The 15,566-nt window shown below is 53.4% G+C and overlaps 1 protein-coding gene across 1 annotated transcript in view; it reads right to left on the bottom strand.

The window, feature by feature from the left end:
* The window catches only part of PLEKHG6 (pleckstrin homology and RhoGEF domain containing G6), a 16,878-nt gene extending 1,312 nt beyond the window's left edge, over window positions 1-15,566 (bottom strand). The window contains exons 1-14 of the mRNA XM_036251713.1: window positions 15,477-15,566; window positions 14,084-14,289; window positions 12,726-12,881; window positions 12,028-12,192; window positions 11,345-11,440; window positions 11,021-11,071; window positions 10,563-10,712; window positions 9,540-9,650; window positions 9,241-9,390; window positions 8,889-9,026; window positions 8,236-8,355; window positions 7,458-7,590; window positions 7,231-7,346; window positions 84-229 (exon numbers count right to left, since the gene is read on the bottom strand). Coding sequence (XP_036107606.1) covers window positions 84-229; window positions 7,231-7,346; window positions 7,458-7,590; window positions 8,236-8,355; window positions 8,889-9,026; window positions 9,241-9,390; window positions 9,540-9,650; window positions 10,563-10,712; window positions 11,021-11,071; window positions 11,345-11,440; window positions 12,028-12,192; window positions 12,726-12,881; window positions 14,084-14,221 — 1,670 coding nt within the window. The 5' untranslated portion in view covers window positions 14,222-14,289; window positions 15,477-15,566. The remainder of the gene's footprint in view (window positions 1-83; window positions 230-7,230; window positions 7,347-7,457; window positions 7,591-8,235; window positions 8,356-8,888; window positions 9,027-9,240; window positions 9,391-9,539; window positions 9,651-10,562; window positions 10,713-11,020; window positions 11,072-11,344; window positions 11,441-12,027; window positions 12,193-12,725; window positions 12,882-14,083; window positions 14,290-15,476) is intronic.

Raw genomic sequence — 15,566 nt, 5'->3', positions numbered from 1 at the left:
AGCCTTGTGGGTTCTTCGTCTCTCTCTCTCCTTCCCCACAGCCTCGGTACTGTGGGAGAGCTTATGGTCCCTGAGGGTCTTACCTCCCCTCCACGCTGCTCTGAGAGCCCTCTGGGGAAGGCGTGGAGGGCCTGGTGCCCACAGACTCCTGGTCTCGGTCCCTGTAGAGGGCCAGGAGCTCCCTCTTCTGTTGGACATATTCCTCTGCCTTCAGCTTTTGCAGGGTGACCTGGGATGGGGACACTTTCATTAAGATCCCTAATTATTGTTAGAGTGTTGTCCCAATATACCAAGGTTGTGGGTTTTGATCTCCCATCAAGGCACATACAAGAATCAACCAATGACTTCATAAATAAGTGGAACAACAAATCGATGTCTCTCTCTCCCTTCTCTTTCTAAAATCAATTTTTTAAAAAGATTTTTAAAATCTAAAAAAAAAAGATCCTTGATTATTGAGCATTTGCTGTATGCCAGGCACCTGGCTAAGTGCTTTACATACATTATCTCCTTTAATCTTCACAACAACCTGATGGGCAGATATTCTTTTTTACTCCTATTTTGCTACTGAGAAATGGAGACTGAGGTTAGTAACTGCCAAGATCATGCAGCAAGAAAGTGGGGTAGAACCACGACTTGAACTCTCGAGCTGGTCCTGTGAGTGAGTGGGCTGAGCAGAGGCCCCTTTCCCTCCATATACAGTTCTTCCTGTTTCTCATGCCCCCTTGGCAAAGCCCTCTATTTGGTCTGCCTCCTCCCTCAGGAAGCCCTCCCTGATTGGTGGTGATGGTGGTATAAATCCTGGGTCCTCAGGTTACTCGTCCTCCTGCCACCAGGGTGGGTAAGGGCAGGCTTCATCCTGTGCTGAGGACTCTGCTGTCCTTCAGAGATGAAAGCAAGACTGTCTCAAGAGGTTTGGAGAGAGGATACATTATGTTTTCTGTCATCCTGCCTCTACATTTTCATGCAGGTGCCATCAGAATAAAACAGTGACATCCGAGAAGTGGTTTACAGAGCACCTCCACACACACACAGGCATTTGAGACGCACCATCACCCTGCAGGGTGGAAAGCACAGATATTAGCCCATTTTACAGATGAGAAAACAAGACTTTGAGAGATGAAGGGACTTGCTCAAGGTCGCACAGTAGACAGAAACGGAAGTGGGACTGGGCCTTTCCCTGTGAGTCCTAGAGCAGTAACTGCGCTGTTTTCAAGGGCAGCCTGAGAGGGTCCGGAGGTATTTAAGGATAACACCTGCTGGGGGAGGCGGAGGGAAGGCAGCAGGACTGAGGAAAGGCAGAAGGCAGAGGCTTGGCAAAAGGGGGTGGTGGCACTGCGGAGCAGCGCGGAGGTCCCCATCATTGTTAAAATATTGAAGTGCTTCCATGCTGGTCAGCAAAGGGCTGCTGTTCAAGCCTCCTGCCTCCCTTCCCAGGACTACCTTGCCCCCAAGATCCAGTAGCTGGAGGGGTAGCACTGGGCACAGTAGGGGACCTCTAAAGACCCCTTCCCAATGCTCCACTCTGACTGGTTGATGCCCATGCCATCCTGGTTGTTAAACATTTTGAATATCTCTCCACTTCAGGTATCTGAACCAGCAAATCTGGGGCACCTGGACCTTCCTAAAGCTTCTCAGAAACACAGTGGGCAGCAGGGTCAGTACAAGAGACATGTTGGAGAAACGGTGAACAGGGATAGGAGAGTGACTTCCAGTTCTCCTTGGCCTGGCTCTCCAGTCTATCCGTCTCATGGGTGAGAAAGCATTGCAAAGATTCTTAGCAGTTTCATAAGACTTAGTCTGTCGGCCAGAGCAAGGGAGGATGGTGGCTGGGGCAGGAAACCAGTGCGCCAGACCGGGGCCTGGGATCTCTCCCTGTCTCTGGACCAAATCCCAGCTGTGTGGTGTGGGAGGGACCATTCTTGGGGCCTGGGAAGGGCCAGGGCAGCCTGCTTGTCCTGCTGAGATGCCCGCCCCTTTGCCTCACAAGACCCAAGTTCAGTTCTGTGTTTGGGATGTTCAGCATAGGGGTGGTGGTGTGGAAGGAAAGAACTGGAAAGGGGGGTGAGGTGTCTGGAGGGAACATCCACCATCTCCCCCAACCTTGCCCCGGCCCTGCCCCAGGAAGAAGCTGGAAGGCAGGACCTCAGACACTAGGGGCTGGGACTGTTTGAAGGGCCCCAGCCACCCCAAGGCCTCTTCAGCAACCTGGGAGGGTTTTCTCAGTGTGAGTAAGAGGAGAGGCATGTTGGGGGCAAGGTGGGAAAGGAAGAGGAAAACGGTGCCTGAGCCAGACTGTGACCCCCCACAAAGCCAGGAAAAGGAGGGGAGGGCTCCCCCAGCAGGACTCTTCTCCTCTGTCCGGGTGGGGAACTGAAGCCTCGGGAGGAAATGCCTCCGGTCTCGCTGCCCCTGGGGCGGCTCCCAGATTTACTCGCTCTCCTTCCAAAGTCCTCCAGACGCAGGGCAGTTCCCCAGCCAGCACCGCCACCGTCTTGGGGTGACAATAACAAGCAGCTATGGAACGCCCAGTAAGTGCTGGGCCTTGGGCCAGACGGTTTACAAACACAACTCTCATCTATCCTGCATGGCAGTTCCCATTGTCACTGCAGTTCCCCAGATGGGGGCCAGGCTCAGAGAAACAAAGCAACTCCTGCAAAAACACACAGATAACCAGGGCTGGGCTCGAGCCCTCAGAACCTGGCTCTGCCCCCCCTCAGTTCTTGGCCTTCATCTCAGACAGCTCTTTCTGCTCCCGTCACTGGTGTCTTCCTCTTCTTGTTCCCTAAATATGGGCATTCCCCAAGATTCAGTCTCTCTTCCCTTGAGAAACTCCTTTTCCTTAAAAGCTTAAGCCACTGTGGGTAGACCCACTAGGAATAAGTCTCCATCTACATTTCTGTAAGGGGGAGAAAAAATCTGACCCCTGGGCTTGCTGTCTCAGTTACAGTGACTGCCCAGTGAGAGCCAGCAGGATTCTCTAAGAATTTGGTGAGATAACAGTAAGACAAACTAATTTCAAAGCTTTGGTTCTTCGTTCTTCCTTTTGCAAAGGGAGGTGGGGAGCTTCAGGTATCAGAATGACCTCCTTTCCTCTCTTAGCCCGGAGTGAGACTACAGGGGCTAAATTATTTTGCATAATAAAACACCAGCTAGTTGGGGGGGCCCCCTGGGGGTTCTAAAAGGGCAAGGGGTAGGGGTATTGTCATGGGAGGAACCAAAGGAAAAGGAGAAAGTTCTAATGGTAGGGGTGGCAAAGAGGAAAGTTTGCCTTCTGGTGAGGGCCCCCCACCTGCTGTCCTAGAGAGGCTGGGGCTTGTTCCCAGCTCTGTCCTCTGCTCCACTCCTACCCCGTCTTCAGTACAACTCCGCTAACCACTGGAGCGGTGTCAGTGTCTGCCAGGCGGCCTGTGGACACTGTCTGTGCTGGGGACAGTGGTGTAGAGAGAAGGCCCCTGTCACCCGGCTTCTAAGAGAGAAGGAACTATGAGCAGGCCTGAAGCAGGCAGATGGAGACCAACCTCACCACTAAAACCACCCCCACCCCCAGCCCCTCCCTCTGCCTTCCTGGGACGGCACCATCCTGTTAGGTATTTAAGGAAGTGGCAGCCCTACAGGGCCGGAGGACACCATATCCTGAGGTTCCGCTGTACCCCTGAATTAATTCTTCTTTTTTTAAAATGGTAAAACCCCCATATTTATTTTTTACTCTCTTAATTCAGAATTTTAAATGCAGTATTTAAATAGAGACTAAACTCTGGTTTTTCTTTTCTCAAATAAGCTCTCCACATTATGATACGATATCATAGACAAGATTGTAGAAAGAATAGTTAAAATTATGTGAAGGACAGCCCTGGCTGGTTTGGCTCAGTGGTTAGAGCGTCGGCCCACAGACCGAAGGGTCTCAGGTTTGATTCCGGCCAAGGGCACATGCCTGGTTGCAGTTTAGTTCCGGCCCTGGTGACGGTTGTGCGGGAGGCAACCAATCGGTCTCTCTCTCATGTCAACCTTTCTCTCTCTCTCCCACTCTATCTGAAGATAAATGAAAAAAAAAGTATCCTCGGGTGAGGATTTTAAAAAAAATTATTTAAAGGACGGACTCTTCACATATTTTCAAGAGTTTCAGAAGCCCTAATTAACTAATGTGCTAATGACAAGTCATTATTATCTATTCATTACAGCAAGCCCTATGAGGAACACTAATTTGATTTAAACACCTTAAAAATAATGAAGTTGCATTATTTTTTTTTTTTAAATCCTCACCTGAGGATATTTTTCTATTTATCTTCAGATAGAGTGGGAAGGAGGAAGGGGGGGGTGGGGAGAGAAAGAGAGACAGAGAGAGAAACATCGACGTGAAAGAGATACATTGACTGATTGCCTCCCGTACAACCCCAACCAGGCAACCAAGGTAAGGTACATGCCCTTGACCAGAATCAAACCCACAACTCTTTGGTCCGCAGGCCGACGCTCCAACTTCTGAGCCAAACCAGCCAGGGCTGAAGTTGCATTTTTTAGAAATAGTCTGTAATAAGATTTCTTTCCTTATTCAAAATGCCTCTTCTGTTTTTAAAGTTGAGGTATAATGACACATAACATGGTATTAGTTTCAGGTGTACAAGGTAAATGAGCACCACAATAAGTCTAGTTAACATCCATCCCCATACATCGTTACAATTTTTTTTTTCTTGTGATAAGAACTTTTATGATTTACTCTCTTAGCAACTTTCAGGGTTCATCCTCATTTCTCACCTGAATTCAGGTCTGCGTTTCCACACTTCCACAAGCCTCCGAGATCTCCCCACCTGGCTGGCTCGCACTGACTCATTTCCAAAGTGCTTCTGTTTAAAACTGAGTATTGCTACCCTAGGAAACAACACCTCCCAGGAAACAACAACTAAACAAACAGGTTTCCCTTTCTAAGGATTTCATTTCTGTCAGGGCACCACTGCCAGAGCAGTGTTTCACAGGAGCCTCGGGGACCTGCCATCCTTGGCCCCCGTGGAAGGGTTACAGAGCTTTGAGCCGGGGCTGGCACCATGGACCTGCTTAATGGGGATGATCTGAGAATCTGTGCAGCAAGGACTGTTATTATTTATCTACATTTGCAGGTGAAAAAATGGAAGCTCAGGGAGGCCACACAACTTAGCCAGATCACTCAGCGAATGAAAGGTAGGACCGGTGTTGAGCCTAGATTTTCATGCATTCACTATAGGCTTTTGTCCTTCTTCCTAAGGCTCATCTGTCTTTTCTTCGTTGGCTCCTTTCTTCCTCCCCTCTCCCCTTCTTTTTCTTTTTCTATTTTTTTGCAACATGCCCCCAAGGCCATGGCACTAAACCTCGGTGTTCCACACCCAAACGAGCAGAGTACACCTCCTGCCACCAATCTCCCCTCCCCAGACCCCCCGTCACTGCCACCTCACAATTCAAGACAAAGACAAAACACACTGATTTCACCATGGCATTCCTGGCTCGAGAATCTGTGGTGTCTCTCTCCCATCAACCCAGTTCAGTTCAGTGTTGTCCAGTCTACATCCTTCTGTAGCTCTTGGGGTCCTGCAGAGCCCGGCCTCTCAACTGCCAGCTCACATAAACCCTTTGCTCTGGACTCAGACAGACAAGGTCATTGTCCCCAAACAAATCCAGCCAAGTGCTCCCTTGATTCTTCTGCTCAGAGTCTTCCCCATCCTTAAAAGTCCAACTTGACTCCCTACATTGCTTCGGTTATTCTGCTCCTGCAGTAGGTTGAACAGTAGCCCCAGAAAGATTTGTCTAAGTCCTAACTCACCGAACCCGTGAATGTGACTTTATTTGGAAAGAGGGTGCAAAGATCCTAAGTTAAGAATCTCCAGATGAGCCCAGCCGGTGTAGCTCAGTGTTTGAGCATCGCCCCATGCACCAAAAGGTCGCCGGTTCAATTCCCGGTCAGGGCACATGCCCAGGTTGTAGGCCCAATCCTCAGTGGGGGGTCATTCAGGAGGCGGCCATCTGTGTTCTCTCTTATCGATGTTTCTCTCTCTCTCCCTCTCCCTTCCTCTCTCTCTCTAAAATCAATAAAGAAAAATAATTTAAAAAAAAAAAAAAGAATCTCCAGATGAGGTCATGCTGGATTTGGGGTGAGCTCTGAATCTAATGATTGGTGCTTGAATGAGACACAGGAGAGGGAAATTTGGACAGAGGCAGAGAATGGAGAAGTGAGGAACAGCTGGAAGCTGGAAGAGCAAGGGAGGATTCTCCCATAGAGCCTTCGAGAGAAAGAATGAACCCACCAGACCTTGATTTCCAACTTCAGGCCTCCCGAACAGGGATAGAACAAGTTTCTGTAACTTTAAATCACCCAGTTCATGGAGCCAATGCAGCTCCATTTGGCTGTCTCTTCCGAACTCCTCTAACTTCAGTTACGTAACCCTGCCACGTCACTTTTACCACCTTCACGGATTCCCTGTCATCTGAGGGACAAAGTTCAGGTCTCTTACGTGACATCCAGAGATGGGCATGCTAGCGGAGCCTGCCCCCCAGCCTCTCTGCCGCTGTGCCTGCGCTGCACTTTGTGTTCTAGTGATACAACTGCTAGGCCGGTGTGTCTCAACGCACACAGTTGTTTCATATCGTTTCATATCTCCGACCTTTGCACATTCTGCTTTGCCATTTGAAATACCTTTCCTTTCCATCCTGGTTCCCTGAAATACTCCTAGTTATTCCCACAAACAGTGCTCAGATAAGCACTGTCTGTGAAGGCTTCTCAGCGGACCCTCCCTCTGGACCGCCCCTTTCCTAACCAGCCCACCAAGCAGAACGAATTATCCCCTTCTGGGCCAAGTCCCATTGCTAATGTTTCTCCATTCATACACTAACCTGCCTCGCTGGGCTGCGGTGCACATTGACTGAGGGCAGGAATGGTGTTTTGCTCCTGTCTGATTGCCTAGCACCTAGCTAGTGCCTGCAGTCTGCAAGGGCCCCATTAATGTCCGTTGACTGGAGGACAAAGTTCAGAAGTGAGTTGTTTCAGGGTGTAGACACCTTTTGGGGATGCCGTCCTGGGCTCTCCCAGGGACTGGCAGAGCAGCTGGCTCAAGGAGCTCTTCTCTGCTCTTATGGACGGTCAAGGCTGCGTCTCCCTCTGAGGACGGTCTGAATCCGCGTCCACTTCAGCCTCTCTCCTCCTCCCCTCTCTGCACCATTTTCTGAGCTCCAGGGCCCCTGCCCTTTCCCCCACACCTGGCCCTCACATACCTGGGCCTGCTGGGTCTTGTCCAGCCACCGGGCACGGTCTGTGGCACTGGGACAGTGCACAATGAGGGCACTGGAGACGCACTGGAAGTCAGTGAGGTGGATTGCCAAGAAGCTGTCTGGGTGGGGGAAGGTCTGCTTCAATGGCTGGACTGTTTTGGAACCCATCCCCACTCCTCTTTCCCCTTACAAGAGGAAAGGAGGACACAGTCCCCACAGGAGAGACATACTGGGGTCTCGAAGTGGTCGGCACACAAGCTTCTCCAGCATGAAGGGGGGGCGGATAACCTTGGCTTTGTCCGCCTTGCGCTGGGGCTTGGTCACCAGGAGCACGTCAGAGAAGAGGAACAGGTACACGTCCAGCTGGGGGCATGCGCAGGAGAAAGAGGCAGGGTCAGCTGGAGGAGGGGAGGCACGGGACAGGGATTGGGGCTCATGCATGAGTGTGCACACGTGGGTGCACATGTACACAGGAACAAATGCACAACTGTGGAATGCTAGAGCTGGAGGGGGTGTCAGCTTGGTCTCTTCTCTCACTTTACAGGCAGGGAAAGTGGTTGACTCGGGGTCATAAAAAACCCAGAGCTTTAGCCCTCTTCCCAACACACACACACACAGACAGATACACAAATACAGACGCTCACACACACACACACACACACCCCTTTCTTCCATTTCCAGCATATCTGCTTTTTTTTTTTTTTTGCACAGATAGAGTGGGAGGGAGAGAGGGAGAGAGAGAGGAAGGGAGAGAGAGAAACATCGACTTGAAAGGGACACATCGAGTGGTTGCCACCCCCACGACCCAACCAGGGCTGGGGACAAACTGCAACCAAGGTACGTGCCCTTAGCGGGAACCGAACCTGGGTCTCTCCGGACCGCAGGCCGACGCTCTAACCGCTGAGCCAAACTGGCCAGGGCCGTATCTGCTTCTTATCCTACCTCCCATCACCTCCCCCTTCTCCTCAGTCCACCTCTCATCTCTGCTCCTGCCCATAGCTCCCTCACCTTCCCTTCTCGCCCTTCCTTCACTCTCGCGGGCCCCTCCAGCAGCAGCTGCCTGGTGTGCTCAGGAGCAACCCCCAGCATGGGGGACATCAGGTCCAGGTTGGAGAAAGGACGCAGGTTCTGAGGGACACAGAGAGGAGAGGGTCAGGAGACCGGGTAGAGCTCATGTCTACCTCGCAGCCGAGTGGTTCACGGTTCTGTCACCAGCACTGTGTCTTTCTGTCCGTCCTCCTCTTGGAGGGAGAGGAAGCGTTTCAGGGCCTCCTTTCCACTCTCTTGAATTCTGCCCCCGCGACCCTCGCCACCAGGAGGGAATGATGGGCACACTCGTCTGTGGCACCTCTGCCCTTCCCCTCCAGGCCTCTGCTTCACCCAATTTCCTGGGGATCTTGGTTTTTCTTATTTAATTTTTATTGATTTTTTTTTTTTTTTTTTAGAGAGAGAGGAAGGGAGAGAGAGATAGAAACATTGATGTGAGAAACATGGATTGGCTGCCTCCTGCACGCCCCCTACTGGGGATTGAACCCGCAACCCGGGCATGTGCCCTGACTGGGAACTGAACCGGGACCTCTCAGTCCATGGGATGCCGTTCAATCCTTTAAACCACACCGGCTGGGTGGGATGTTGCTTTTTCTGCCGCTCCCCTCTCTCACCTTCTCCATCTCCTCGCTGGATGGCTCTAGAACCTCATAGGACCCAATGCGCTGGGTCGCAGCCACCAAGCTCTCCTGCTCTTCGCCCTGGCGCACCTGCTTATTGATGTGTTGCAGGAATGACTCCACAGCTGTAATCTAGTGAGGGTGGGGTGTGGGAGGAGGAGCAGCTCAGCTCTGCACCCTGTACATCCCACCCAATCAGTGACAACCACAGCATCCTTACACAGGCTGCCAGTCAGGGCCACACTGTCGCATACACACGAGAAAAGAGACAGGATTTCCTGGAGGGCAGTTCCCACACACATTAGCCCCCAACTCCCAAGGGTACTGGCCCTGCCAGGCCACCTACCATGGCGTTCAGGGCCTGTCGGGCTTGTGCCTCAGGGGTCTTCTTGAGCACAGCCTGTAGCAGCAGCGGGTACTTGGTGATGCGCTGGTGGGGCTTGATGAGCAAGTCGCCCAGCATCTGGCTCCTTGAGCGCTTGTGCTTCTCACACCACTGCCAGGGAAGGTGCGCAGGGGTCAGCAGTCTGCAAGCCCCCACCGGTCCCACCCTAGTGATGAACTCAGCTGTGGGCCCAACTGGACACGGGGGGACCCAGCTGTCTAGGGTCCGCCCATCTCCCTTCCTGGCACCCCCTTTCCCACCTGCACGAAGGTACGGAAGAGAGGGTTATTGTCTTGCTGCTCCCGGGCATAAGCCATGGTCTGCTTCGCTCTCAGGCAGTACTGGACATAGGGCTGGAACCGCTGGCTGAACTAGAGGGACAGATGTGGGCGGCAGGGAGCAGGCAGGGGAAGAAGGTCAGGAGATACAGGCTTAGGTTGAGAACCTGGGGAGCAGGGGGTAGGGGCTGGGGTGGGGGGTGGAGACAGTTCCTCATAGACCCTTGGCCCCGCTCCAGCCAATCCCTAACCCCCATGACTGCCACCCTTCTCTCTGGATTCTCAGGAGGAGTAGAGGACCTGCGAGGTTGACCTACTGCTGCTCTCTGAGCTCCTGTCCGCAGCCCCGCTGTGCCCTGCTGCTGAATTTACTCCTTCCATCAATAATTCAGCCGGAACATTTTCAAGACACTGCTGATCCCATTTCACCGGCAGAGGGGTGGTGATCTGAGGCCTGCTCAGAAGCCCTGTCCTGTGGAAGGGAACCACCGAAGGCTCCCAAAAGACTGTCCCCTCACCTTGCTACCCCATTCCAACCCTGCAAGGCCCACATCTTCCTAGTGAAAACTGGGGAAGAAATTCTGATCCTGGGCTTCTTGCCTTCTCTTGTCGTACTTCTCCACGCTCCAGGTACCCCTGTGGCCTCTACAGCCCTCCCCCATCCTCTGGGGGACACCTCACCAAGGCCCCATTATTGCTCTCAGCTGTTTGTCAATGGATCTCTGTCTAAGAAGTAAGACTTTATAGCTGATAAGAGCTTAGGTGTAACTTGTTCCTGAGATAGTTGCATTTTCAGTCATAGGGTCTCCAGAAGTCCAAAGAACCTCTGGGGCAGAGGTCATCCTTGTCAAGTGGAGGACAGGAGGTGAAGTGATAATTTGGGGTAGGGGTTGTGCCCTTGGACCCCCTCACGTAGTGGAAGGACTCCAGCTGCATAGATGGGCTCTGCAGACAGGACCCCCGGGCTCTCCCAGTCCCGCCTCACCAGCCCTTCCCGAGCCTCACCGCCAGGAAGCCATCTTGCAGGCTGACAGGGTCCAGGGGCTGGCCTGAGGCTCGAGTCTTCCCCAGGGTAGGCCCCAGCACCTCTTCCCAAAACCTCTGGTGGGCTCGAATCAGGCTGGGGACATTTCCAAACAGGGTCTCAGCTGACACCTGGAGGTGGGAACAGAACCTGACAACCTGCCTTGGCAGGTCACCACCAGGCAGCACTGGCCAGGGACAAGCAGGAACTGCTGAGCTTGGATGTGGGCGTGGGGTGGGACCTGTGGCCTGCCTGGGGTCTAGAGCAGGAAAAGGAGTGTGTGTGTGTGGGGGGCAGGTGGTGTCCTAGAAAATGGGGCAATGGAAATTCAGCCTGGGCAACCTAGAGGGCACCCTGTGACCCCACCCAACCTCACACCCCCACTCCTCCAGCTCAGAGCTTGGGCTGTACCGGGCTGCCCTCCTGAGCTCCCACTCACATCAGTCAGCAGTCCTACTCGCTGCAAGTTCAGCAAACCGGCAGCTAGAAGCTAGATGCAGGGAGAGAGGAGGGTCTCAGCGCCTGACTTCTTCCCCTGAGGACCCCAGCCTAACCCTTCAATGCACCGCCCCCCCCAACTTCAGCACTACCAACCTCTCTCCCAAGATCCTGGGAAGGTCTCAAATCAGGGGGATTTCTTGATATCCTGCCCCTCCTTCCCCCAGCAACCCTGCTCCTCTGGGCTGGGAGGTTTGGGGAAAATGTAAGGGAGATGGGTGTATGGCTGAAGCTGGGGCCAGGGCTGGGACTGAGGGAGACTCACATCGGTCATGATCTTGAGCTTTTGTATGTAGGTCAGTTCTGTGGTCAGCAGCTCCCAGAGTGCTTCCTGTTGGTGGCAAAGCTCCCGGCTCATCTCCTGGGGTGGGAATGGGGCTGGTTCAGTTGGGGAACAATGACAAGAACAGCAGCTACCATGTGTTAAATGCCACCGAATCTATTTCATAGATGACTTTTTAAAAAATATATGTTTTTATTAATTTTTAAAGAGAGAGGAAGAGAGAGGGAGAGAGAGATAGAAACATTAATGAAAAAGACACATCGATTGGCTGCCTCTTGCACGCCCCCCACTGGGAATCAAGCCTGCAACCTAGGCACGTGCCCTAACCAGGAATCGAACCCGACACCTCTTGGTCCATGGGTCGATGCTCAACCACCGAGCCACACCAGCTGGGCACATAGATGACTTTTTAATCCTCAAACCAAATGTCCAGTGTATAGGTGTCATCCCCTTTTTACAGAGGAGGTGACTGAGGCTCAGTGAGGTTTGTTGTCATGACCAGGTTCTCACTAGTAAGTGATGGAGTCGGGATTTGAACGGAGAGCAAGATGTCTCCAAAAGCTTTCCCCACATGACCGGAGCCCTCTCCCTTGGGAAGAGACAGAGGTGAGATGTGTGCATTTGTGTCTGTGACCCCATGGGGACAGACTCTGTTACAGGCCCACCTTGTGCCCAGGCACCAGCTCCTTCCAGGACGTCTCAATGGTCAGGTCGCTGTCACCGCCCTTTCCTATCTCCCAGTGCTGGCGGTCCTCCGGGGGCAGGCGGGGCATCCCAAACATGCTGAATGTATACAGCCTCCTCTCCAGCTCACGGGCCTTGGGGACTTCCTGGTGGAATCAAGAAAGGGATCGGTCACGGCCATGGCCTGGGAGCCCAGCTCAATGGGCTCGGGAGCACTGTGTGTGTGTGTGCGTGTGTGTGTGTGTGAGCACTGAGCGTATGTGAGGACACGGAAGCCTGGGGGACAGGGATTGACCCCCACGGGGATTACAGGGGCAAGGGTGTTACTGGAACATGGATGGAAGAGGCACTTTGGTCTGCAGAAAGGTCCCTGGATGGAGGGGTCTGACCTGGGCACCCTGACCAGAAAGCTGCCTTCCAGGGGTCTCTTGAGACAGAACCCTGCAGCAAGACCTTCAGGTGGAGACCAGAACAGGACTTAGGAAACCAGTGGTCTCAGGCAGCATTTTGACATTTGCCCATAATGTGGACGTTTTAAGAGGCGGCCTGGCTTAGGGATGTATCCCTGAGAAGACAGGCGGCTTATTGGAGGGGCTGCTTGAGCTCTCAGCGCTGATGTCTGTGGAGCCGTCACAGCTCAGGTTGTGAGCATGAGGATGGGAGGAGAGGGACCCCTTACCTTGAGTTTGGGGGAGTGAGGTGGGCCAGCCCCAAAATGGCTTCCATGCCTCTTCTCAGGCTCTGGTTCTCGAAACCTCTTGGGAGACAGACCTCGGGCCTGGCCAGAACCCTTGGCAAAGGGGACTTGGTCCTGGAGGTGTAGGTGGTTGGGATCCTGGGGGGAAAGCAGGGGATGTTCTGGGGGGTGTCTCCCTTCCCCCAGAAGTCCTGGGATGGTAGAGGGGGCCAGGCTTTGCTCCAGAGGGCATCCCTCATCCACACAAGTTGAGCTGACTCATTTCTCTCCTCAAACCAGTTTGGTGTGAGCCGCTCCTGCCCTGAGTCAAAGTGGCTGCTGCTAGGGAGGCCAAGTGGGTTGGGCAGGGACATGCCAAGCTGGCTCCTCAAGTGGGCCCAGGGGCGGGAGCAGGGGCCTCCCGCAGAGCAGCGCACAGGTGTGCACACGCCTGGGCTCTGTCTGCCCACTCACGTGTGTGTTCCCTGTGCCATGGGCTTGCACGCACAATGCATGGTGCACAGTGCATTTGGGTCCCCCTGGTCTGCAAACAGGCTTGAGGGCACATACCGGTGTGGCTCCTCCCCAGGGACATGCAGCCTATGTCCCATCCAGTGGGGAGCAGCTGCCCTTCCGTGTGAGAGGTTGAGGCCATGGCCACAAGTCTCCTCCTGGACAGGCCTGGTCACATTCCTTAATCGGCCTGTGGCCTGATTTACCCCACAGACTTCCTATTCTCCCTTTTCCCCCTCAGCCTGGGAGAATCCCCAGCTGTCCTCCCTGTCTCCTAGTGACAAATCTTCCTCAGTGCGGCTGCGGATACCCCCGGCCCCAGCCGGAAGCAGAACAGTTCTCAAGGTGGAGGGAAGCTCAGAGGCGGAGGGAAAGACTGCTGGCTTCCACACCCCTTTTCTTGGTCAGCCCTGGAGGCAGGCCAGGAGGGTGGAGCCCAGGGAGCCACTACACCCCTTCCCACGTTCCGAACCTTTGCTCTTCCTCCAGCCCTGACTCAGAGCCCACAGGCTCCTCCCAAGGAGAGGTGGGAGCCTGGGAGGAGCCATCCCCAGGGCTTGGCAAAGTTCCCTAGCTCCCTGCTTCAGACCTGTCTAACAGCACCTCCTCTGAGGGCTTGGCTTCTCCTGGGTCTCTGCCTCAAGTGTCCCATCTGTCTGGGATGGGTGTAGAGTCCCGGGAGCCTGGCCCAGTACTGCCTTCCTCAATCTCTCCCAACCTAGGAAGAAGGTAGGGTGAGGGACAGGAATGGAGAAGCACACGAACCTGTGAAAGGCAGAGACCAGAGAGCCTGGGCATCCTCCCTTCTGCCCCACCCAGGTCACCCGTGGGGCACAGCCTGGACTCACCAGCATGGGGCCTCTTGGGGTATGGAGACTGCCAGCAGTACTCTGGGCAGAGGCCCGAAGCTGGCCCTCATAAATCCCAATGCGGGAGTCCACAAGTCCTCGGAGGGGACCCTCATGGAGAGGACCAAAAGACTGCATCCTTTCTTTCCTGGGTCACCTCCAGAAGTTCATAGCTCCAAGGTCCAGGAGAAAGGGGTCCCCTGAGGCTGCAAAGAGAAAATGAAGGAATGAAAGCTCCAGCCTTGACCAGTGGGCGGCACTAGGTCTGAGACCAAGGTGGTGGGGGTGGGGAGGGACAGGAGGTGGAGGGTTAAGGGCTTGGTCACTTGTTGGGAGAGCATGGCTGCCTCATTTCTGACTTGGTGGGGTGGGGAATGCCGCCACATGCTGGGGAGAAAGCCCTTGGAGCTGTGCCCCCTCCTCCACATGTGTGCACATTTGGCGGATAAGCTCCCACGCTGGCCTCAAATGGTGCTGTAGTTTTAGGAGGAGCAAGGGGACAGACAGGTCCCCAGTGTCCTGGATGCCCCCAGGTGGGGGGATTCCCCTTGCACCTCGTTGCAACCTCCCTTTCTCCATACACAACCTGGGGGAAGCTGCAGAGAGGTCACGGGAAAGAGAGCAGGAGACGCCTGTTTTTGTTACAATCTGCAAGCTAAAAATGCTTTATACGTGTTTGAATAGTTGAAAAAAATTTTTTTGAAGAATACTATTTCATTACACAGAAAAATTATATAAAATTCACATTTCAGTGTCCATAATGAAAGTTTTATCGGAATACAGCTACATTTACTCATTTACTGATGCTCTATGACTGCTTTCCAGCTAGTTTTGACAGAGATCATATATACTACAAAATCCAAAATATTTGCCCTGGCCAGTTTGGCTCAGCGGTTAGAGCGTCGGCCTGCGGTCCGGAGAGACCCGGGTTCGGTTCCCGCTAAGGGCACGTACTTCGGTTGCAGTTTGTCCCCGGCCCTGGTTGGTCATGCGGGTGGCAGCCACTCGATGTGTCCCTTCACGTCGATGTTTCTCACTCTCTCTCCCTTCCTCTCTCTCCCTCCCATTCTATCTGTACAAAAAATGGAAAAATATCCTCGGGTGAGGATATAAAAAAAAAAAGAAAAAAAAAAAAGAAAAAAAAAAATCCAAAATATTTACCATCTGGTCCTTTACTGAAAAGTTTGGCCACTCCTTACCTGGACCCTCCTGGCTACAGACAAGGATGTGAGAGAGGAACAGGTATCAAGCCATTGACCTTAGAGATGAGCCAAGCGGAAGCAGGGTCTCTCTGGGCTTGGGATACATTTGGTCTTCCCTAGCTTCTGTGGGCACCTCTGTGGAGCAGTCTGGGTCTCCACCCCTTCCCCCTCCACCTGGGTAGAGGACCCACCTTCTGAGTGGGCAGGGCTTGAACAGAAGAGGCCTCGTAAGCAGTAGCTGGTCCCTCTCCAGGTGGGCCTTGGCCCCTGATCGGTCCACC

This window comes from Molossus molossus, unplaced genomic scaffold (assembly GCF_014108415.1).
Source record: "Molossus molossus isolate mMolMol1 unplaced genomic scaffold, mMolMol1.p scaffold_m16_p_10, whole genome shotgun sequence".
In the NCBI taxonomy this organism is placed as follows: Eukaryota; Metazoa; Chordata; class Mammalia; order Chiroptera; family Molossidae; genus Molossus; species Molossus molossus.
Note: the sequence above shows the minus strand (reverse complement) of the source record. Positions and strands in the feature narration are given on the sequence as shown.